This window comes from Diaporthe batatas, assembly GCF_019321695.1.
Source record: "Diaporthe batatas strain CRI 302-4 chromosome Unknown Contig00002, whole genome shotgun sequence".
Lineage (NCBI taxonomy): Eukaryota > Fungi > Ascomycota > Sordariomycetes > Diaporthales > Diaporthaceae > Diaporthe > Diaporthe batatas.
The window spans coordinates 2,880,065-2,902,247 of record NW_025408549.1 but is presented as its reverse complement, the minus strand read 5'-3'; the positions used below and the strand labels follow the sequence as shown (position 1 = coordinate 2,902,247).

Here is a 22,183-nt window from a genome sequence, read left to right as displayed (position 1 = left end):
GGGAAGTGTCGTACGAGGGCAATGATTATAGCACCTCAAACAGGACAGTGCAGCGTGGATCCCCGAATTTGCAAAGGCCGCGCCGTTGATTGAGTTCTGTTGCATCCATCCGTACCTCAAATCAACATTTTTTGTGGCACCCCAATATCTCGCGATGCGATGCGATGCGATGCGCGATGCGATGTGACAGCGAGGCGCCCACCCCCTTCGTGACGGATTGGCAATGCTTGGTAGTGGCAGTTGCATCATGGTGCTGCTGGCTGGCTGGCTGGCGGGTGGCGTGAGGGACCCTCGATAGTCCATCTGATGGTGTATAGACAAACATGGAGTCTGTCTCGTCCGTGTAGGTAGATGGCAACAGACATCATCACCTGATTTACACAATTACCAACCACAGACAGACACAGGCAGAGGCCATCTCGAACTGCCTCGATCTTGGGGAAGGGTTGGCGGCGCTAGTGAGGACGCTAAGGAGCCAAATGTCTTCCAAGGGAGGGTCCAAAAACTGGGGACATGTGCGGTAGAGGGCAGTTGCGTGCTGGCTGGAACCGCCGCAGTCCCTTCATCAGCAGGCCTATCCACAAGCCATCCGACTGTGTGACGTCGTGCGAGCGACCGCCGCAGTCGCTCACGTCAGGACTGTCTCGAAGCCAGAGATGGCTTGTGCACGCCCATGTTGTGCTCGATCCGGGCAAGGGCTGAGAACCGGGTGTGCTGGCGTGCTGGCGTGCTGGCGTGGTGAACCCCATCCCAGCTGTCACTCTGTCCGTCTAGTTCGCCCGTTCAACCATTCATCATGCATAGATAGACCTTGGACAGGGAGGGAGGAACAGGAGGCGTGCACACAGGCACACCCATCCTCGCCTACTTTTGACAGCCGAACAGCCCGCCAGCCCGCATCCTCTGCAATTAACTCGGCAGCTATCGCCTGCTCGAAGTCAATCAATCCATCGAGACACCAGAGACTGACTGACTGACTGACTGACTGACTGCAGGTGTAGCACACGGCTCCGCCTAAATTATTTTATTTTCCCTTCTGAGCCTGGTGCCGGACATGGTGCGCCGCTCTCGCTGACCGAACCCATCAGCACAATACTCCGTATTACGAATCAGAATCAACTGTGCACTCGTGCGTCTAAAACACCATCTGCAGCTAGGGCCAAGACTGGACAGGTCAGGGCCAAGCTGTATCTCGCCCTGGTAGGCCTGGTAGGGGTCCTGCCAGAACCACCCGACTCCTTTTCGCCCGGGGAGCCATCCCAGCCCAGGCCCAGGCCCCACCCACCAAGCAAGCACCTGGCACCGAGTAACTCGAGCCCAGCAACTCTTGCACTGTACCTATGCCCTGCCCTGTCCTGCCCTGCCCTGTCCTGCGTCGCCTCGCCCGCCTGCCCGCCTCGCCTCTCCACTCCTCCCGCTGCTCACCTCACCTTATTACGCAGTGCCACTTACTGCCGCAGTACGGCGGTACAAAGTATCTATCAATAATAAACCCGCAACCGGGCGCTCTTCTGCCCTCCACCAAAACATATCGTGCCCCTTCCTTGCTCCCAGTTCTGCTCCAACACAACCAACCCACTGTTCTTTCAACCTCTTGAAACCGGCCGTGTCTCTCCAACATTTTCTACCCTGCAGAGGATATCATCTCCCACCCTCTCGAACACCATGGCCGCCAAACCCCGCCTGTGATCAGACCCTCCAAAGCGTGGTTAAAGCTATTGCGCTCTAGTCTGCCTGTCTGACTGTCTGACCTCCCGCCTGCCCTTGCGCGCACGCCCGAGCCTGGACCCGTCATTATAATTACCAATCCTCGGCCAGAGGCCCAATCGCCCTGCTCGTCTCTACCGTTTTTCTAGCCTTGCCCGGCTGTTCACATCCTACCGTGGCAATCACATCTGCGCGCCAACACCATGGAGCAGATACACGGCGTCGACGTCTCGTGGATGGCCCACCACGGAACCCCGAAAGGTAGGCCTTCAGTCCTCACATTAAGCAGCCATGCGCAGCACAACTACGGCGCCGTCTGTCCGGCAGGCACTCATGCTGGCAAGGCTAACACCGCATCCAAAATCGCAGACCGAGCCCAGCCTATCCGTCGATCAACTTTCCCTGCTCCACCGGACCAGTCTCCCCGGGATTCGCCCGCTTCGAGTCCGGTGAGGGAAGCGCACGAGACCAATGGCCACCCAGATCCAGCGCCCAAAACAAACGGCACTCTGCCCAAGCAGATCCCTCCTCGCCCAGGTTTCACCAGGGAAAGAGGAGGTTCCATCAACGAGAAGAATGGCGTGGCAAGCAGCGCATCCCCGACGAGGAGGCCCTCTTGGTTCTCCAACATATCGCAGAAGTTCTCAGGTAGCGCGCCTCAGAGCCCGCCACAGGCCAACAACGTCCCGACCAAGGATGCAGAGATCTCCGTCCCCAAGATCACGCCCGCCAAGAACGCCGTTCTCCAGCATGCGGCTAAGCACCAGGGGGAAGGGCCGTACACGCCGGCGCCGCCGAGGACGGGCCAGACTGGCTTGATGCATGTGTTGCGCAGACTGTCGTCTAACTCCGGGCAGCTAGGACCTCCTATGAAGGGTGTTAACAACCACGGGCTGGTCGAGAGGAGGGTGTTGAATGTCGACCAGCACCGAGAACGATGTCCCGTGGAGGAGCTTCACCAGTCCAAGCTGCGGAGGGTCGCCTTCTGTGTCGACGTGGAGATCGCGCCGATGCCCAAGTATTCCGATTCCGACGCTTCGTCCTCGCCCAAGGTGTGCGCCCTCGGTAAGCCCGAGAAACGGAAGCTCGCCGAGAAGGGTGAGGGCGAGGCGCTGAAGAACCCCAAGGCCGTAGAGAACCAGAAGGAGAAGGATGGCACCGTCGAGGTCTCGGGGGAGCAGCTACCTAAGGAACCCGAGAAAGAAGGCACGGGTAATACCGATGCGTCCGCTAAGACCGACACGCAGACCACGACTGCGGCTGACAGCGCGGCGAGTACGAAAAAGAAGGAGAAAAAGAAGAAGAGCGAAGAGGAGAGGAAAGCAAGGAAGGATAAGAAGCGGAAACTCGCAGAGGCCAACGGCCAGGTCCCTCTGGAGCTTCACCTTGATACCGACACCTCCGAACCTTCGGCCCCGACCACCCCCAGGGTGCAGGCCGTCCCCACGACGAATCCCGTGCGCATCTATAGGAGATGTTGCCAGCTCAGGGAGACGCCCATCCTCAAGAAGATCACCGAGCAGCTCATGGCCCCCACAAACTCCACGTCCGCCGGGGTCGTCGAGAAGCTGGACCTGAGTGGATACTGGATGCAGCTTGCAGACCTCGTCACTTTGGGAGACTACTTGGCTGTGGTCCCAGTCAAGGAGGTCATATTGGAGAACTGCGGCTTAAACGACGAGGGGCTCAGGGTCGTGTTGGCCGGCCTTCTCGCTTCCAGGAAAGCCAGCGGTGCCCAAAGGAGACGAGCGATCACCTCAGCCGACGGCCTCGCTGAACAAGGAGGCGTGGTTGAGCGTCTGGTTCTCAAGAACAACAAAATCGGACCTGAGGGCTGGAAATACCTGTGTTTGTTCATCTACATGTGCAAGTCCGTCGTCAGCCTGGACTTGGCAGAGATCCAGTTCCCAAAGCCACCGCCGTCGACAGCATCAAACGGCCATCTCCCCCATTTCCATCTCCACGAAGACAAGAAGGCTCCGTTGGACATCGGCACGTTGTTCTCCAAATGCATAGGCGAAAGACTGGCAGGCTCGACGCTTGAGATGATGAACCTGAGCAACATCGGTCTGAACCATACCCAACTTGGGCAGATCCTGGACGGTATAATGAAGTGCGGTATCCGAAGGCTCGGCCTTGCGCATCTAGATCTCGACTCGGAAGGCCTCGAACACATCAAAAGGTATCTCGGCAGTGGGAAGTGTGAGGCGCTTGACCTGGGCGGCAACGACCTGCGTGACCAATGCGAGAACATCGGCGGTGCCATCGACGAGACCAACACGCTGTGGGCTTTGAGCTTGGCTGAATGTAATCTCAAGCCTGCCTCGCTGTGCAAGTTGCTCCCGCATTTGTACAAGCTTTCGAACTTTCGATTCCTCGATTTGTCCCACAACCAGGCATTGTTTGACTCGGACCCTAGTGCAGTTGGGGTCCTGCGAAGGTATGCTCATCACATCCGCCATAACACATCGCTGCAGCTAACTGACCCTTCCGAAATAGATACCTGCCTAAGATGGAATCCTTGAAGAGGATACACCTAAGCGACTGTGCACTAAACTCCGAGCATGTGATCGCCCTGGCCGAAGTCATTCCAGAGATGAAGAACATAGCTCATATAAGCTTCCTGGAGAACACGGAACTCACCAAGCTGGCCGACGCGAGCACCGAGGAGACACAGGAAGAAGCATCCGCATTGTATGCGTCCCTCTTGGCTGCAACGAGAATTTCTCCCAGCCTCGTGTGTGTGGACATTGACGTTCCCACCGAGAGCTCTGGCGAGATTGTGAAGGCTCTTGCCAAGCAGATCGTTGCCTATTGCCTGCGGAATATGGAACGGCTACCACTCAAGGATGGCGGATCGGCCCTCGAAGAGGCACTGGCACATGATGCCAAGGACCCAGAATACCCAGACGTGATCCAACATCTAGTTGGGCACGATGTCATGGCTCCCGACTCAGACGACGATGAAGTCGCACCTGATGATGACTACATCGTCGGAGGTACAGGTGTCGCCAAGGCGTTGGCTTGCTGCCTGAACAACCGCGGAGTCGCTTCGAGGAGGAACTCCGGGGAGTTTGTGCGAGACTTCGAGACAGGCGTTGCGCAGCCAACGGCGCATTTGCCTGGCGGGAAGGCCAAGGACGTGTCAAAGCACTTGCTCATCAGCGCAAGGAAGATCCGGCACCGCCTCGAGCCTGCCCTGTCCAAGGCAAAGACATTGGCGGAACAATCAACCGAGGAGCGCGGTACTTACCAGCGCCTGTTGTTCCTGCAAAAGACCCTGGATGGCATCATCAAGCGCTTCGAAGACGAGTTTCCGGAGACGAAAGAGGCGGCGGACAGTGGAATATCAATCCCACCGCCGGACTACCAGCTCGAGAAGACAACCACCCGCAACTCGCTTTCCTCTGCAGAAGCGGAGCCCGAGCACAATGCGGCAGGATCCGATGCGGAGGAGGACCTGTATGCGCAGCGCAGCCTGGCCCGAAGCAGCTCCAATATTTCGCTGTCATCGCTGGCTCAAGACCGTGAGGAGGGCCGCGCGCTCCGATCAGGACACAAGTTCCGTTCTGGATGGATGACAGCCGAGCAGTACCAGTTGCTATCGTCGGCAGGCTTCGAGGAACTAGAGAAGGATCCACACCAGGTGCGCATCTTCAACGAGTTGATTGATGAGCTCGACGACGAGGAGATCAGTAAGCTACGAGAAGAGAAGGGCGCTGTCAGGGTGTTCCAGGAGCACCGGCAGACGATCGTGGATGCCTGCCGGGAGGGTGACCCTGAGTACTGGGAGATATTTGTGGAGAGCCAGACGAAGGCCAAGGCAAATGTCACAGTCGCCCACCCTAAGGCAGTGCCGGAAGTCGCGGTGGTGGATGAGGAAGCCATCACGGACTAGAGGAGCGGATGCCAAGATGCGCCGCTGCGGCCAGAGTTGAAGAAGAGGAGGAGGTGCTGTTTGTGCTTTCATTGAGCCTTGATTTAAAGGCAGGGCGGACCCCCACAAGCAAGACGAAAGCTGTTGCTCGTGTTTTGCGACTTTGACGTGCATCAACATTGGCGTTTTGAACCGGAGCCTCACGGGCCTCACAGCAGGCTTCGTTCACATCACATTTGAGCGTGTTTTTCTTTTTTTTCTCTTTTGTTCAATAATGTACTGGGATCACACCAAGAAAACATGGCAGGTACGCTGTACAAATACCCGGCGTGGAGAGGGAGGGATCCGGTGGTTTGGGAGGGAGGATACTGTTAATTGGGAGGGAAGAATCCCTGGGTCGCATTCGTTTCGGAGCGCAGCAGGGCAGGGCGGGCGGGCGGGCCATTGCAGGACGGGGGAAGAAGGGTGGGTTGGAAACCGGGTCGGCGAGACCCCGTCCAACCACCAGCTGACTGTACTCTTTTTGTGTATATCGAAATCTAGGCGAGTTGGTGAGAATTGGATCAAGGGGCTTTCAATATGGAGACGCGCTCTGCTCGGGTGTCTGCTACTCTGCTACTCTGCTACGTGACCGCTGTATCTCTACCCAACCTCCTCGAGGGCGACCTTCTATGGAACTCCCTCCTGTGGGACGAACTCTTATACTGTCATGGGAAACTCTACCATGAGACACATCCCGATAGGATGGCCTTTTACCTCACGATGTAACCTCGTGTGGGACATCTTTCTATGGGAAATCCTCTCATAGAACTTCCTTCTAGCGGACAACATCCCAGAGGCCTTAGGCCCATAGCATAGCCTCTTGCACGATATACTCATGTGGAGAACCCCCTATGGGTCAAACTTTTCTGGGATAGCCTACTATACAATGACATTCTGTGGAGGAACCTCCTACAGAAGGTGTTCACGTAGAGACCTAGCATGTTATTTTCGAAAGTGTCGCGGTGTCAAAGTAGTAGTATAAACCCTAGGGAGAGTGTGCCGCTCGCATGACCCCTGCGAACAGCAGACGGGGTGCATCGCTGAAGGCTAGTCGAGTCTGCTGCTCGAGGTGCCCATGTCCGGGACTGACGTGCCCTGGACCCACCCGTGGCTCCACCTGAGCTTCCCACAGCTGCTCCCTTGCCTGGTGTGTAGCTGCCGCGGGCCCACCCGCCAATTAGGACGCGTGCGGCCAGGCCTGGCAGAGCTGCCCTTCGCGTCACAACTCACAAGCTTCAAGGGTCCCCCGACGCATTAGACCACCTCCCCAACCCGCCATCGCATTACCGTTGACCGTTTTCACCAGCTCAGCGCAAACTCAGATTTGCCGCCTTCTCCCCTCCCAACCTGGACCTTTCCCTTACTTATCCATCCCAATATCCCAATTGGCTTTGCGAGATTGAACCCGTGTCAATTCTTGCGCCAACTCCAACCACCTTACTAGCAGCCTGCTGACACGGCTGGCGCATCGGCCTGCCAGCTCTGTCTGCCACTTTACACGTCGCACACGCGCACAACGAACGACAGACAACCTGCGCCGCATCATACCACATCACACATCATGGCCGACGAAGCTGCCACCACGCCTCGGTCCGTCGCCGACCAGGGCACCGCCACACCAACCCTGTTGCCAGGCACCGCGACAGGCACCGCCACGCCCATGTCCGCCGTCTCGATCCCCCTCACCGCCGAGCAGCGCACGCTGAGCCTCAAGGTGTCGCTCGCCGACCTCACCGCCCGTGCCTCGGGCCTGTACGCCCAGAAGAAGTTCGACGAGGCTGCCGAGGTCTACGCCCAGGCCGCCGAGATGCAGGCCGAGATGAACGGCGAGATGTCGCCCGAGAACGCCGAGATTCTGTTCCTGTACGGGCGCAGCCTGTTCAAGGTCGGACAGGGCAAGAGCGATGTTCTTGGTGGCAAGGCCCCCGCGACCGACAGCGGGAAGCCCAAACAGCAGCAGAAGAAGGTGGCCAAGAAAGCCAACGGCGCGCCCAAGGCCGAGCCGGAGGCCGAACCAACATCGACCGCGGCCGCGGAAGAGAAGGTCGAGACTCCGGAGGCGGATAGGGTCGCCCAGGAGGCGGTCAAGATCATCGCCGACGAGACGAGTGCCGGCCAGGCGGAGAAGAAGGAGGTCGAGGCCAAGAAGCCCCTGTTCCAATTCACGGGCGACGAGAACTTTGCCGACTCGGACGAAGAGGAAGAGGTCAGTAACAACTCTCTCAGCTCTTGTTACCGACCTCGCCTTGTGCCCACGCGCTGACTTGTGACCCCAACAGGCCGGTGCAGAAGGAGAGGGCGACGAGGACGAGGAGGATGACGACCTCGCCACAGCCTTTGAGATCCTTGACCTTGCCCGTGTGCTGCTGAAGAAGCGGTTGGACGAGAAACTCGCAGCTGCAGAGGCCGCACAGGGCAAAGGTAAAGAGAAGGCTGCGAATGGTGAAGATGATGACAACGACGGCCAGGACGCCGGGCTCAGACACATCAACGAGCGCCTAGCAGACACACACGACATCCTCGCAGAGATCTCCCTCGAGAACGAACGGTACGCAACCTTGACCCGAGGGGCGGTCCGTCACAATTGGGAACGCGGTTCATGCTAACTGCGTCTCAGGTACCCTAACGCGATCGCCGACGCCCGGGAGTCTCTCCGGTACAAGCAACAGCTGTACGGCGAGGACTCGGAGATCATCGCCGAGGCGCACTTCAAACTGTCGCTGGCCCTCGAGTTCGCGTCTGTCACGGCGCAGGCGGACGACGATGCCGGTGCCGAGGACTCGGCGGCTGCCGTGAGCGCCCCGCCGCGCGAGGTCAACCAGGAGCTGCGGGACGAGGCGGCCAAGGAGCTCGAGGCGGCCATCGAGAGCACCAAGCTCAAGCTGCAGAACAAGGAGGTCGAGCTGGCGACGCTGCACTCGCCCGAGGACAACGACATCTCTCGAAAGCAGATCACCGAGACCAAGGAGATCATTGCCGACATGGAGCAGAGAGTGAGTCTCAGCCACCCCCACCCCTTCCCCTCCGAGATGCCTTCCAAGTATCCTTCACGCGGTGGACTTTATCGATTGACGAATCCTTCTCTGCAATACAGCTGGTCGACCTGCGCGGCCCACCGATCGACATGAAGGCCGCCCTCGGCGCCGACCCCATGGTGGGCGGGATCCTGGGCGCGGCGCTGGGCGAGTCTTCCACCGAGACGGAGGCGCGCATCGAGGAGGCCAAGAAGACGGCGACGGACCTGACGGGCCTCGTGCGCAAGAAGGACAAGCGCAAGGCCGAGGGCGCCGCGGCCGAGGGGCAGGATGGCGAGGAGGAGCCGAGCAAGAGGGCCCGTACCGAGGAGGAGACAGCCGCCGCCTCGTGAGGTGGTCACTCGCTCCAGCCTGAGGAAGGGGGCCAGCTGATGTTCTCCATGCCTGAAGTGCATGGAGAGCGCAAGTGGATTCAATCTCTGGGATGAGGTTTAAAAAGGGAAAAAAGTCCTGCCTCGGGCGGCTTGCATCAGATTCATCCACAACTGCCAAGGTCCTCATTGCATCTTGCTTGGAGATCACGAAATTCCCTACTGTCGTCTTGACATCTTGTCATATTTGTACCATAGCAAACAACGCCACGGGGGGCAGGATATCTGGATTCAGCCACTGAGGTGGCCACAAACGATACTGCGGGCTGCTACAGATAGCCGGCGTCACAGAGGCAAAGCCGAAAAAGGAAGAAGGGCTGCTTGGTTGGTGTCCAGGAACCACCGAACAAATTGCTTTAGAATCTGTCTTATTTGTTCTGGAAAAAAAAAAGCAGTGAGATTTCATCGAGACGCTTGAGTTCGCATGTGTCATGACAACTGCTCCGCCGGCCTTGATTGCGAGAGCGCAGTAGGACGCGGCTAGCAAATTAGCCCGTATTTATGCTCTGCTGTGCCGTATTGGTACTTGAGTAGGTAGCCAATTTATCTGATTCTTGAAATTACGATTGGTATTTCACCTGGTCTAATGCGACCGCCGCCGGAACCAAGTACTCCATCAATGTAATGCCAACCCGCTTTTTCTTCCACGCAATTTTTTTGTTTTCTTGCTCTCGCTTCCCATGGCCCCCCTCCCTCTCTCTCGCTCTGTCTCTGGCTGCTGTCACTCTCTGAACCTCAATCCACTTTCCATATACTTTACACGCCGAGGGACAGCTAGCTATACACACACATGTGTACACGCGCGCGCACCCAGCTCACAGCTGCAGGCCCTGGCCCTGGTTGCGGCTGGTGGACGGCCCGCCCCTCAGGTGGGCGGCGGAGCCCTTGAACAGGGACTGCCAGATGTACGCCTCGCTGAGGAGCAGCTCGATGTCCTTCTCGGTCCACTCGCGCGTCGGGAGCGACTGCAGGAACATCATGATCTCCTGGAAGTCCATCTTGACCAGCTTGTCGGACCACTTGACCAGGAACGCGGCGCAGACGTACAGGTGGAACTCGGAGAAGCCGTTCTCTTCGGCCTGTGACGTTTGGGGGGGAAAGGCCGTCAGTAAGGTAACTAAACGGTGTGCCACGAGCGAGGAGGAAGGAGGAGGGGGGGAGGGGTTATGGGGGGTTTGGGACATTGATATAAGAACTTACCAGATATGTGTCCCACATCCTGATGGTGTTTTTGACGCTCACCTCCCTCATCAGCAGGCAGTTCATCCACCGGAAACTAAACTGGATGAACTCGACGTGCTCCCTCTCGAGGTGGCGGGCGAGCCCCGCGTCGATCCGCGCCGTGAGGTCCTGCAGCGCGCGCACCTGGCGCTGTATGCCGGGCTGCGCGACGATGTAGTGGTCCTGGATGCCGTCGAGCAGCTTGGTCAGGCACCAGAAGGAGTCGGCCTCGACGGCGTCCAGCACCGCCCGGGGCAGCTGGCCCGGGTCCATGCCGCGCTCGATGTCCGGGTCCGTGATGTAGACGCCCAGGAAGGTCTGCCAGAAGGGCGTGACGAGGTCGTTGATGCCCTGCACGTAGCCGCTGGCCGGGTGCCGCACCGCCCAGACGTACAGGATCCGCTCCAGCGACCGCTGCGTCGCCTCGTAGCCGTAGAGCTCGATGTGCGGGTTCGTCCGCGGCACGTCGATGCTGATCTGGTGCCACACGGCCTCGTCCAGGCCCCGCCCGCCCGCCCCGCCGCTGCCGCCGCCTCCTCCGCCTCCTCCGCCTCCTCCGCCTCCTCCGCCTCCTCCGCCTCCTCCCGACCCGGATGCCTTTCCTGTGGTGGCGCCGGTGCTGCCTGTGCCCTTTTCGAACGACTGCTTCACCCCGTCCAGGTATTCCTTGCGCTTCCGTTCCAGGGTTGCCACCCTCCGCTCACTGCTCGTCGGCAGGTACGAGAGCAGCAGCTGCCAGGTCATGGCCCTGACCTCCTCCGGCACGCCTGACCATGCTGCGGCCCGCAGGTCTGGGAGGACCACGCTGGAGGCCTGGAGGATCCTCTTGAACTTGTTTATCCTGGATATCCTAGAGTTGATGGCGTCGATCTCCCTGGGAGAGGCGTTTGGGGGTATTGGAGGGTGATTGATGAGGTGGAGCGCATTGGCTGGGTCTTTGAGGATCTCCTTGTACTGCGGCCTTAGGATCTTGCCCTCGCTCTTCTTGGCTACCGGGTAGGACGGTGTTGGTCTCTCGATTGCGATGTCGGCGCTGTTCGAGAATCGCCTGGAGTGGAAGCCACCACTGTAGCTATCTATGTCTGGCGGTTGGTTGCCGGCATTGGCTCTCGTCTGGGCGTCTTGCATTCTTTTTGTCCTCCTCTTCATGTTGGACAGGCTAGGCAGCCCGAAATCGTCCCCATCGTCATCGTCATAGTCGTATATTTCGCCGGCATCGTCTGCGTTCCAGTCGTCATTTGTGGTTGAGAGGAAGTTCATGTAGGACTTGAAAGGAGGGGACGTCGGGCGTTGTGCGTTTCGTTGTTGCGGGGGTGAGGCTGGCTTGTTGGAGTGTGAGGATGTGGGAGGCGTCCGAGGCCGCGTGGATGAGCTGGATAGGTTTCTGAGGAGGGACGACAGTCAGCAGCTGGGGCAGAGTCGGGTAGACGAGGCTGTTGTCTAACAGTGAGTCGAGTTTGAGCATATCAGCGTGTGAGTATGCTGCGCCAACGACCAGGCTGGATTCACGAGTCGTCTTCTTGGGCCCATTTGCCGGCGTCGGATTGCGCCAGAACGGAGAGGCAGACCTGCTTGCGGATCAGCGCCGGGTTGCCAATGCATCTCGAGACCACTTCTTACTCGGATCTGTCTACGGTGGAGCAAGGCAAAAGTGTCAATTATTGCAGAAGAATCAGGGCGAGACGGGGCGTGTGAAGACATACCGACTTGGACCATCTCCTGCTACACGCAGCACACCACCCAGTCAGTCTCGGAGCCGAGTCGCAAGCCTGTCGCACGAGGACGGCCAGGCAGAGAGGGAGGGGAAAGACATACCTGTGGCGGCGGCTTCTTGCCACTCCCTGAGGAGGATGACGAGAACATGTTGGGTGCAGACGACAGGCAGTGAGCAGGAGGAACAAAAATACGCCGTACTGCAGAGCTCAACTCATTGTTGCTGTTGGTTCGTGGTCTAGATCGTGCATCCTTTCAATGTAGCAGACTGCCAGAACTACCTCGACATACCCACACATCCGCCCGCAGTGCTGCGACTGCTCCAACGCCCGCTTGCACAAGCTCGGTTTCGCCGTTGGCTGCTGAGAGCCCACTTGCCCACTTGTTGCTGCTGAGCCCGTCCCCTGACAGACCCCCGCCATCCTCTTAGCCTGCCTGCCTGCCAGCCCGGGGGAGCTATGTCCCTGGGCAGGCACCTACCGCGCCCTGAGCCTAGGCAATTGAATCTATTCTCCGGCCACTCTCAGGCAGGAACAAAACCACGCTAGCATCCCAATCGCGCACGGGCCAGCCGGCGGTCGGTCGGTTCTCCTAATCGATAACCCGCCCTCAACCTAGAGCCTACCCGTGGGCTTCGGCTTCTACTCACCCACTCCTGGCGGAGTGGGTGACAAAACCCCGCAACGGCCAAAACTTTGCAACAAAAAGAAGGTTTTTTTACATACAAACTTCTTAGAGAGTGACCTGCCAAGACTTTTTTTTGGCCGCCAAATTCCAAGGTCACGTGTCATTTTTATTCAAAGTGGTACATTTTAACTTTCTAAAAATTAATCTAAGTAATAAAAAAAAATATATAGAATAATCTATTAATTTTAAGGATTCTAAAACTTATTCTTTTTTAAAAATTGAGTTAATACTGAGTGTGTTATGGTAAGTTGAAAATACTAAAAAGTACCGTTTTGTATGGGGAAAAAGCCCGTCTTTTTGTTGCGAAGTTTTGGCCGTTGCGGGGTTTTGTCACCCACTCCGCCAGGAGTGGGTGAGTAGAAGCCGAAGCCCACGGGTAGCTTTCTCCAGATCGCCCCGTCACCTTCGACTCAAAACCTCAACCGCAATCAAAGCGAATTTCCTGCTCGCCCCTTCCCCCAACCGTGCAGACCACGACACAAACCACCGCATCGTGTCGCGTCATTTCCCTTTTTGCGACGACATTCAAGGCTTCACCCGTTTATTTCCCATTAATATCTCCACTTCTTCGCAACCACACAGTTGCTCTTGTCCCATCCTTCCCTTTTCTTATCTGACTCTCACCACATCCGTAACACCAACAGTCCTTCACAATGACGGAACCCGAGAATTTTGAGGACGATCTCTTTGATGATCTGTACGCATCGCCTGTTCCGATCCTACTCTACGAACTGTCACTAAATGTCTGCCTAGCTACAACGACGAGGCCCCTGCCGCCCCCGCTGCCGCCCCAGAGCCGGCCGCTCCCAGCGCTGAACCTGCCCCTGCCGCAGTCAAGCAAGAGGATGATCACGGCGGTCACCATGGCGCCGAACCTGCCTCTGCCGAAGATTCGCACATGAACGGCGGTGATGAATACGAGGACGACGATGACGATGTCGACTTCAACCTCGGTAACGGCGACACACACGCTCCTGATACCCCGTCATACAATCAAGCGCCAGCGGCGGCCACGCACAAGAACCCCAATGCCAAGGAGGACGGGTAAGTCCGAGTCCATTTTCCTTTTCCCAAGTTCGTAATACCCTCTGCGCTTGTGTGATGGCTTTCTCGCCAAGTGTGTCATCTTGGCGCCACGGGCACCACGGAGAAGGCGGTGTTGGCGTGCTGCCCCAAAGCCGAGACCAGGCTGCGGCAGTTTTGGAGATGAGCCGCAACAAAAGAGACTGGGCATAAGAAATGGAATCCTCAGAAGGAGCAAGAACATTTCGTATCGGATGCTCGCCACCCTGGTCGAGCTTGCGGAGGTTGCTACACAATCGTCGATCGGGAAGCGAGGGACTCGTCGTGGCTTGACTCAGCTTGGGTTGGCTGGGCGTACAGCGTGAGAGTGGCCTAGAGTTGCTTGTCTCAATCGCGGCGTTTGCACTCTGGACGCCTCGGTGGCCGAGGTTGGCGCATGGACTTCCAGCAATACGCAGGCATCTCTAGTATTGCACCCTTCAACCTGCAGAGCACAGGCTCAATGGTGCAGTAAAGACGTGCAGGCAGCCGAAGCGTCGAAGGACAGGAGTCATGGCAGGGCCCCGCACTACCTGAGAAACAGCCGAAAAGCCCAACCGATGCGATAGATCAGATCACAGGCACCAGTTGCCATGATATCTGGGAGCTCCAAATAGCCCACGGAGTACTCTGTGAGCAGGGAAGACGTGGAACGTTCATCCATCTTCTCCCAGGACTTGTAAAGAGATTTGGAAGCGGATAGCGCTCGAGCCAGTACCTAGCTTGACGATAGCAAGAGAGAGAGACAGAGAGACAGAGAGACAGTCCGAACAAAGATCGCAAGATTTCGACAATCTTTGCTGCTCCTGGCTTCCAATCATTCTGCGCTGCTCCCCTCTTTTCTCACTTGGACGTGAGAGCTCTGGGATGTACCCAACCACCAGCAAGCAAGCAAGAATCATCCAGCCACTGAGCAGCAACCTCAGCTGAGCATCGCTGCATCTACTCGACAACCAGAGAGCAATCATGGCGACGGGAAACCTAGAATCAGCGGTGAAAAGAGAAGAGCACTTGTCGATCAAGGCTGAGGACGACGGTGGCAGCACTTTTGATGATGACTACCCCACCGACTACGCCGCGGGCCTGGCCACCAGCTCGAACCGCACCAACCAAGTAGAAGACGGGGTGTTCCAAAGGTGTGGAAAGCTCACAAAGGGTCTCGGGAGCCAATGCAGCAAGCCGTACATACCGCCCAGCCGTCCGGACACTGAGGCCGATCTGTTTGCCGTGGGAGAGACGGCAACAATCAGCTTTGCGCCCGTGGTAGCCGGATGCGTGGGCAGTCAACACTGCACATTTCCATGCGCACACAAGCACTGTTACATAGTCTCACAAGCTCATGCCTGAGGGATCAAACGTACTGACATGCATGTTCTCACAGGAAAATGTTCATAGGCGGCTTGAACTGGGAGACAACAGATGGTGAGAAGTATTCCCCACTCGACCAGTGGCTAGTTTTCGCTGACTCTATTCCTCTGAAGAATCTCTGAGAGACTACTTCTCCCAATTTGGCGAGGTCACTGAGTGTACCGTGATGAGAGATGGCGCTAGCGGCCGGTCGCGAGGTTTTGGATTCCTCACCTTCAAGGATCCCAAAACAGTCAACGTTGTTATGGTCAAGGAGCACTATTTGGACGGAAAGATTGTGAGCATTGGCCTGTTTTCCTGCCGGGGGTGAAGTGCCAAGTACTGACGAGTTGCAAACCACAAAAGATTGATCCCAAACGCGCCATACCTCGAGATGAGCAGGAGAAGACGAGCAAGATCTTTGTCGGCGGTGTCAGCCAAGAGACCACGGACGCCGAGTTTAAGGACTACTTCGCCCAGTTCGGGCGTGTTGTTGATGCTACACTCATGATGGACAAGGACACGGGCCGCCCGCGGGGCTTTGGCTTCGTCACCTTCGAGTCCGAGGCTGGCGTGGACGCTTGTCTTGCCACGGATTTGGAGATCCACGGGAAGCCAATCGAGGTGAAGAAGGCGCAGCCCCGCGGCAACATGCGAGAGGAAGAGGAGGCCAAGGGCCGCGGCAACAACCGATTCGGCAACCGGGGCAGAGGCGGAAACAACTTTGACGACAATTCGTCGCAGGGGGGGGCCGTCTCTGGTGGAAACAGCGGCGGCAATGCTGGCGGCCCCAGCGGGTCGGCGATGGCACAGCAGTGGGCCCGCATGCAGCAGATGTTCCAGATGTGGCAGCAACAGATGGCCATGCAGAACCGCGGCATGGGCGGCATGAACCCACAGGCGGCCATGATGCAGATGATGCAGATGCAGCAGATGCAGCAACAGATGATGATGCAGGCCCAGCAACAAGGTGGCGCCGGCGCCGGCCGTGGCAGCCCCATGGGCAACATGGGCAACATGGGCGGCCAGATGAACCCTGCCATGATGCAGCAGATGATGAACCAGATGGGAGGCCAGGGAGGCGGGCCCGGCGGTCCCCAGGGCGGCATGCAGCAACAGCCAAACGTCCCCACCGGCCCTGGCGGTGGCGGTGGCGGTCAGAACCGGCCGGCTTACAACGCCTACGAGCAGCAGATGTTTGAGCAGCAAAAGTACGACCAGCGCGGCGGCCGGCAGGGCAGCGGCAGCAACATGGGCGGGCAACAGCAGGGCTACGGCATGGGCGCCGGCGGGGCGCCGGCCTCGTGGGAGGGCATGTATGACGACGTCCCCCCGCCCAACGTGCCCAACCAGATGGGAGGAGCCGGCAACATGAGCCCTGCCTCCATGGGCAGCCACGGCGGCGGCGGACGCGGAGGGGGTGGCTTCCGGGGCCGCGGAGGCTTCCACCACCAGAACCACCAACAGCCGGCGGACCCTACGAAGGCGCCTCCTGCCAACGCACCTACGGGACCCAAGAACGCCGGACGCCCGGGTGCAAACTACCGCGGCGGCGGGAGGGGTGGTGGGGCGAGGGGTTTCCACCCCTATGGACGTTAGAATCGCCCGTGGATGTGAATCCTTACCCCCTTACGGAGTCGGTCCTCTTTCCATTGTCCTCGGGTGGCTTACAGGGGAGGTGGCGTTCTACCTGGACGAGCTATTACTTTTTCTTTCTACTCTTCGGCCTGGTTGTTCTTGGAGTATGCCGGATGGCACGACCACAGCGCCCCCCGCCATCTACCCGCATGGCATGGCCTCTACGACATGCGTGTCCCGGAAGAGACGGACGGCATGATGGGGCGGTGCGGGCCCCACCAGCCGGCAGCATTGCGACCAAACCTGTACATTAGCAAAGCAAGTCTCCTTCCCACCCCAAAAAAAAAACAAATCATCAGCCGGCTATCTTGCGCCTTGGCCATCGATCGGGTGCTTGGGTTTCTACACCACGAGGGAAATCAAGAACAATCATTCGGTACGCAGCGGCAGTGCATGTTTGTGTGTTTCTCGAGATGCCCCGGCCGCGCAACACGATTCGCGAGCAGGGACGAGGACGGGAGGTAATCTGAGCAGGCAGGGCGGCGGGCGGCGGGCGGCAAGCTTTAGAAAGGGGCAAAAGGGGTCGGCCTGCGTTGCTCGAGTAGTCATCCGTTGGGTGGACGGTTGCTTCCGTGAATTGAAGCTTGCGAAGCTTACGACTCTTCTCTGGGCCATGTGTGATCAATGTTAGTCTGTAGCTGCCCTCTCTTGTGTCTCACGGTTCATGTGAAAGATGCACTCTTCCATTCGTTCTGGTTCATCATCTTCGCCCTTGTGCACGTATTCAGGGACAAAGGTAGAGAATTACGGTCGCTGGTCTCAGTCAGTGGTCTGCCATGTTGTAGGTCAGGTCCACACTGGAAGCTATTGCTGTTGTAGGCATCGAAACGCTGCTTCGACCCGGACTCATCGAGAACCCTATTGTTTAAGAATAGCTGTTGGACTCACAAAGGACTCTCGGGGTCTTGTCGGCATGAGGACAAGTTAAGTGAGCATAGTCTTTAATGACGCAACTGAACACATGCTGGCAATGAAGCACTTGTTCAGCTCCGTCTCAACCTTTTTCTCCTCTCCCGTCTCCTCGTTTCTCTGACTTTAAGTTGAGGCGCATAAAGCAGGATGGAAAGCCCTGGGGCAGCCGGGCCCGATGTATGATGGCCGAGTTGCTACTTCAAGCCGTTCATTTATGTCCTGGATGATCTCACCATAAGCCCATTGAGCAATGTTTTGGGTGCGGTGCGAAAGACTGTAGTTGGCGGATTCGTCTCGAGTGAGAATTACGGGCTCTGGGAGTAGGCTATTTCCATATAGTATGTGCGATCTAGCAGTTCTAGCACGTCGCCATTGGTAATTATTACAAAGATGGTGGTAATAGTAAAATTGTAACTCTCTTTGCATACAGTAGCAGTTTGCTGAACACAGTATGGCTGGCGGGAAAGGGACTTTTGAAAAGAAATCAAGAAAGATATCAGCTTGTCTATGCAAACAGTCAGCAAGCCGAGACTTGGCGTGGACATGGAGGCTGGTCTCGTGTATGAGTGAATCATATACCGGCTCACACTTGAAATTGTGCCCAAGAATAAAATTCAAACATGAAAGAGAAAGAAGTCCCAATCTGTATACACTAGGGTAAAATCCGAATTATTGGGTCTCTGCCTTTGAGCACCTCCGGACCGCCCTAATCCACAACGAGCCTCCCGCCGAGGCGGAGTGGGCCGCCTGTCGGCCGTTTACTCGGAGCGCCCCGGAGGGGTTTCTCGAATTCACCCTTATCACTTGCCGGTATTTCGACGACGACCACTGGCAAAAAGGCATGTTACAAGTTGTAGACAGATTTTGAGACCATCCTCTCCAACTCACGAGACCCTGTGTTCCCAATTACAATGACTGTGGCCTCGCACACGTCGGGCGGCCTCACAGCCAGCCAGGTCGACTCGTTCGAGCGCAATGGCTACCTCATCATCGAGGACGCCCTCTCGGCGGCCACCGTCAAGTCCCTGCTGGACGAGACGAGCTCCCTGCTGAGCAACTTCAGCCTCGACGACCACCCCATGACCAAGTTCAGCACGGGCGGCGAGGACGGGCAGGACCACGTGGGCGACGACTACTTCCTGACCTCGGGCGACAAGATCCGCTTCTTCTTCGAGGAGGACGCCTTTGACGCCCAGGGCAAACTGACCAAGCCCAAGGAGAGGGCCATCAACAAGATCGGCCACTACCTGCACGCCCTCAGCCCGCCCTTCGCGAGGCTGCTGGGCGGCGACAAGGGCGGCGCCTCCGAGGCGGTCCCCGCCGAGGTTGCCAGGTCGCTGGGGTTCAGGGATCCGAGGTGCCTGCAGAGCATGGTCATCTGCAAGCAGCCTGAGATCGGGGGCGCGGTGCCGCCTCACCAGGACAGCACCTTCTTGTACACGAACCCGCCGAGCGCCGTGGGTTTCTGGTATGCGCTCGAGGATGCGACGCTGGAGAACGGGTGTCTGAGCTTCCTGCCTGGATCGCACAAGGTAGGCCGGCCTCTCTTGCTCCCCCGGTTGTAAATCACAGCTGACATTCAACAGTGGGCTCCCATCTCAAAACGCCTCGTCCGCAAGGCAGGAAACGCAGGGACAGAGATGGCTACCAACGAAGGGCCGAGGTTCCCTCCTGGTGATGAGTACGGCGAGAGGGCTGACACGCCGGCGCGGGATGAGGACTACATCCCTGGGGAGGTCAAGGCTGGGTCTCTGGTGCTGATCCACGGCAACATCCTTCACAAGAGCGAGAAGAATCTCAGCCAGAAGGGCAGGATCATCTACACTTTCCACATTATCGAGGGAGGGGATGAGAGGGTGTATGACGAGAAGAACTGGCTTCAACCACCCGCCGAGGGCTTTACGAAGCTTTATTCTTGATACACCGTCTTTGAAAAAATAGATGACTATTGCCACCAGCGGATAAGATCTCCTCGTAATGCCCTGGACTGTCTGAGATTCGGGCCTCACCGTCGTTCCCCATCATCAGTAAATCAGACCGGGACGGTATCAAGCGCTGTACTTGGTGAGAGCACTCCCACGAGCAGCATCTCATTCAAGACCCTCTGGTCTGTTCCTACACCCTCCCCCCCAACTCGATCCCCTACTCCATCAACGGTCTCAAATCAGCGATCAACGCCTCCATCTCATCAACAGTCCCAACACGGCCCCAGTTCTCCCTCGCCTTTGCTGCTCTGTCCTCGTCCACCATAAACGTCTTGGGAATACCGTGCCCCTTCTCATCTCCCAACATGATCCTGGCTATGCCCCTACCTGCCAGGGCACATCGCGGCATGCCGTGCCCCGTGAAACCGGATGCGATATACAAACCCTCACCGCCGCCCAGAGACTCGGGGACAGCACCGATCCACGGGACCTGGTCACGGCTGTACGCCATGATGCCGGTCCACTCCATCGACGCCTCCAGCCCCTCCTCAGGCGCCTTATCCTCCTTGCGGTCGAGGCTAAGCACAGGCTCCAGCTCGGTCCGCAGCCACCTCGCCACCTTGGGCTCGACCGTGTCGTCCCTCCACTCCCCGACAGCCATCCCCCGGGCCAGGTGCCGGCCCCCGCCGAGGATGAGCTCGCCGCCCGGAAGCGGCCGCTGGACGAGGTACTCGTCCCGCGTGGTGTCCCCGCCGTCCTCGCCCTCGCCCTTGAGCTGCCCAAAGAAGACGTACGAGTAGTCCAGCGCGGCGCGCGGCTCGGGCGGCAGCAGCGCGCCGATCTGGCCCCTGACGGGGACGATCAGGTCCGAGAAGGCGGGGAGCAGCCGCGACGTGTACCCGTTGGTGGCGAGCAGGACCTTGGCCGCGGAGACCCTGCCCCGGGGCGTGGTCACGACCCACCTCCCCGGGCGGGCGGCGCCCCTGGCGACGGCGGTGACGGGCGTGTTGGTCTGCAGGTTGAGCGAGGCCGGGCCGTGGGCGGCGAGCAGCGCCTCCAGCACGTGGCACACGAGCTTGTAGGGCCACATGCTCGCGGCGTGCTTCTGCACGATGGCGCCCGCGACGCCGGGGCGGTCGAGCCTGAGCTTCTCGAGCGTGAGGCCGCGCGCCCACCCGCCGCCGTCGCCCTCGCCCCCGCCCTCACCGCTGGGCCCGTCGACCAGGCCCTCGGGCGAGACGACGGCGATCTTGTCGGCAAAGTCGGGGACCTTCCTGCGCAGGGCGGGGATGGCCCTCGCGGCGGCGCCGAAGACGTCCTGGCTCAGCATGGCGTGCACGCCGTTGACGGGCCGCCAGTCGCAGGGGATGTCCTCGGCGGCGACCAGGTCCTGCAGGAAGCCGTACGTCTCGAGCTCGAAGCGGGCGACCTCCTCGTCGGTGCCGTAGAGGAAGGGCTGGCAGTGGCCGCCGTTGCGGCCCGTCGCGCCCCAGCATGCCTCGCGGGCCTCGAGGACCAGCAGGGACTGCTGGCTCGCGGGCGATGCCGGCTCCTTGAGGAAGCGGGCTGCGAACGAGCCGGTCCTTTTTATAGTTAGCTAGCTATCGGTTGGTTCAATGAGGAGGTGGCATGTGATATGAGTTGTGGCCTGAGAATTGCTCACATTCCCGTCCCGATAATGATGGTGTCGGCCTCAGAAGGCAGGTCTGGCGTTGAACGGTAGCCCAGGAGCTTCTTTGAGGGGTCCTTGTGCCAGTATGAGAGAGTGCTGTTGGGCACTGGGAGCCCGGCTTGGCCGTCGACTACCTCTCGGAGGACCATGGTTTTGGGTAGCAAGGGTTTTTGATGGGAGTGTGTTGAAGACTGAGTCGATAGCAAGAGTTGTACGCAATATAGACCAGCCTATTGGGTAGTTTTGCTAATAAGAGAGCCCAGGAAGTTATAGTGAAGAGATGAGTGATCTGGAGTGGCGAACAGAGCTGCCCGTTGTGTGATGGGCAACCGGCCCCGGATCGGGCGTGCTCTGAGCGGGGAATCGGCCGGCTGACATGGTCTTATCTACGGCCGGAACAGCAATTCTCTCCGGTTGCTGCAATCATTACCTTTATAGTGCGGACTATTAGTTACCTAGGTACTGAAGTACTTTGAACGAAGCATGATTCAAGGTAAGAAGATCGATTAATTTTATTGATAGCCAGCATCTAGTAACCTGGGCTGGGGTCCCAGTAGTTTGAGAAAACGTACTTGAGCAACAATAACCTGATATTGTACTATTGAGAGACCACACAGGTCTTCATCAAGAGGATAGAAACATGAGGCTGGAGTGGGTGTTGCGATTGTCGGGATTAGTTGTCACCACAGTAGTTCACTACTTAGGTAACTTAGCATGCAAGAAGTCCGTGGAAAAGTTGCAAGGGGCCCATGTGTTCTGCAGCCCTGGAGCTCTTATGTGCTGGAGGAACTCTACGATTGGCATGCTGCGGCGATGCTGCTGTTCATATTCCATTGCAAATAGGAGAGCAGTGAGCCTTGGACCATCGCTGTACACATTGCGCTTACATGCCCCTCATATTGGCTCGTGCACAAGGACCAGGCTAGGCCAGCTCCACCCCTGGCAGGTACGCTCGGTACGGTACCTGGGCGCAG

General features: G+C 58.1%; 5 protein-coding genes across 5 annotated transcripts; 4 read left to right on the top strand and 1 right to left on the bottom strand.

The window, feature by feature from the left end:
• Nucleotides 1–816: 816 nt before the first annotated feature.
• On the top strand, nucleotides 817–5,975 carry KVR01_001506 (uncharacterized protein). The gene is made up of 3 exons (XM_044783900.1): nucleotides 817–1,968; nucleotides 2,077–4,147; nucleotides 4,207–5,975. Exons 1-3 carry the CDS (start codon nucleotides 1,911–1,913, stop codon nucleotides 5,603–5,605), a joined length of 3,528 nt encoding a protein of 1,175 aa, XP_044649461.1. The 5' UTR covers nucleotides 817–1,910; the 3' UTR covers nucleotides 5,606–5,975.
• A 795-nt stretch (nucleotides 5,976–6,770) lies between these two features.
• Nucleotides 6,771–9,441, top strand: KVR01_001260 (uncharacterized protein). Its single transcript, XM_044782865.1, has 4 exons — nucleotides 6,771–7,832; nucleotides 7,906–8,174; nucleotides 8,244–8,619; nucleotides 8,721–9,441. The coding sequence occupies exons 1-4, from the start codon at nucleotides 7,188–7,190 to the stop codon at nucleotides 8,991–8,993; spliced, it is 1,563 nt and encodes a 520-aa protein (XP_044649215.1). The 5' UTR covers nucleotides 6,771–7,187; the 3' UTR covers nucleotides 8,994–9,441.
• A 3,568-nt stretch (nucleotides 9,442–13,009) lies between these two features.
• KVR01_001787 (uncharacterized protein) lies at nucleotides 13,010–17,421 on the top strand. The gene is made up of 5 exons (XM_044788108.1): nucleotides 13,010–13,350; nucleotides 13,407–13,697; nucleotides 15,097–15,137; nucleotides 15,197–15,360; nucleotides 15,429–17,421. The coding sequence occupies exons 1-5, from the start codon at nucleotides 13,307–13,309 to the stop codon at nucleotides 16,659–16,661; spliced, it is 1,773 nt and encodes a 590-aa protein (XP_044649742.1). The 5' UTR covers nucleotides 13,010–13,306; the 3' UTR covers nucleotides 16,662–17,421.
• An 880-nt stretch (nucleotides 17,422–18,301) lies between these two features.
• Nucleotides 18,302–21,612, top strand: KVR01_001192 (uncharacterized protein). The gene is made up of 2 exons (XM_044782461.1): nucleotides 18,302–19,144; nucleotides 19,199–21,612. Exons 1-2 carry the CDS (start codon nucleotides 18,524–18,526, stop codon nucleotides 19,529–19,531), a joined length of 954 nt encoding a protein of 317 aa, XP_044649147.1. The 5' UTR covers nucleotides 18,302–18,523; the 3' UTR covers nucleotides 19,532–21,612.
• KVR01_001369 (uncharacterized protein) lies at nucleotides 19,755–21,358 on the bottom strand (the record flags this gene model as incomplete). The annotated part of the gene is made up of 2 exons (XM_044788503.1): nucleotides 19,755–21,120; nucleotides 21,201–21,358. The coding sequence occupies 2 exons, from the start codon at nucleotides 21,356–21,358 to the stop codon at nucleotides 19,755–19,757; spliced, it is 1,524 nt and encodes a 507-aa protein (XP_044649324.1).
• Nucleotides 21,613–22,183: the final 571 nt, after the last annotated feature.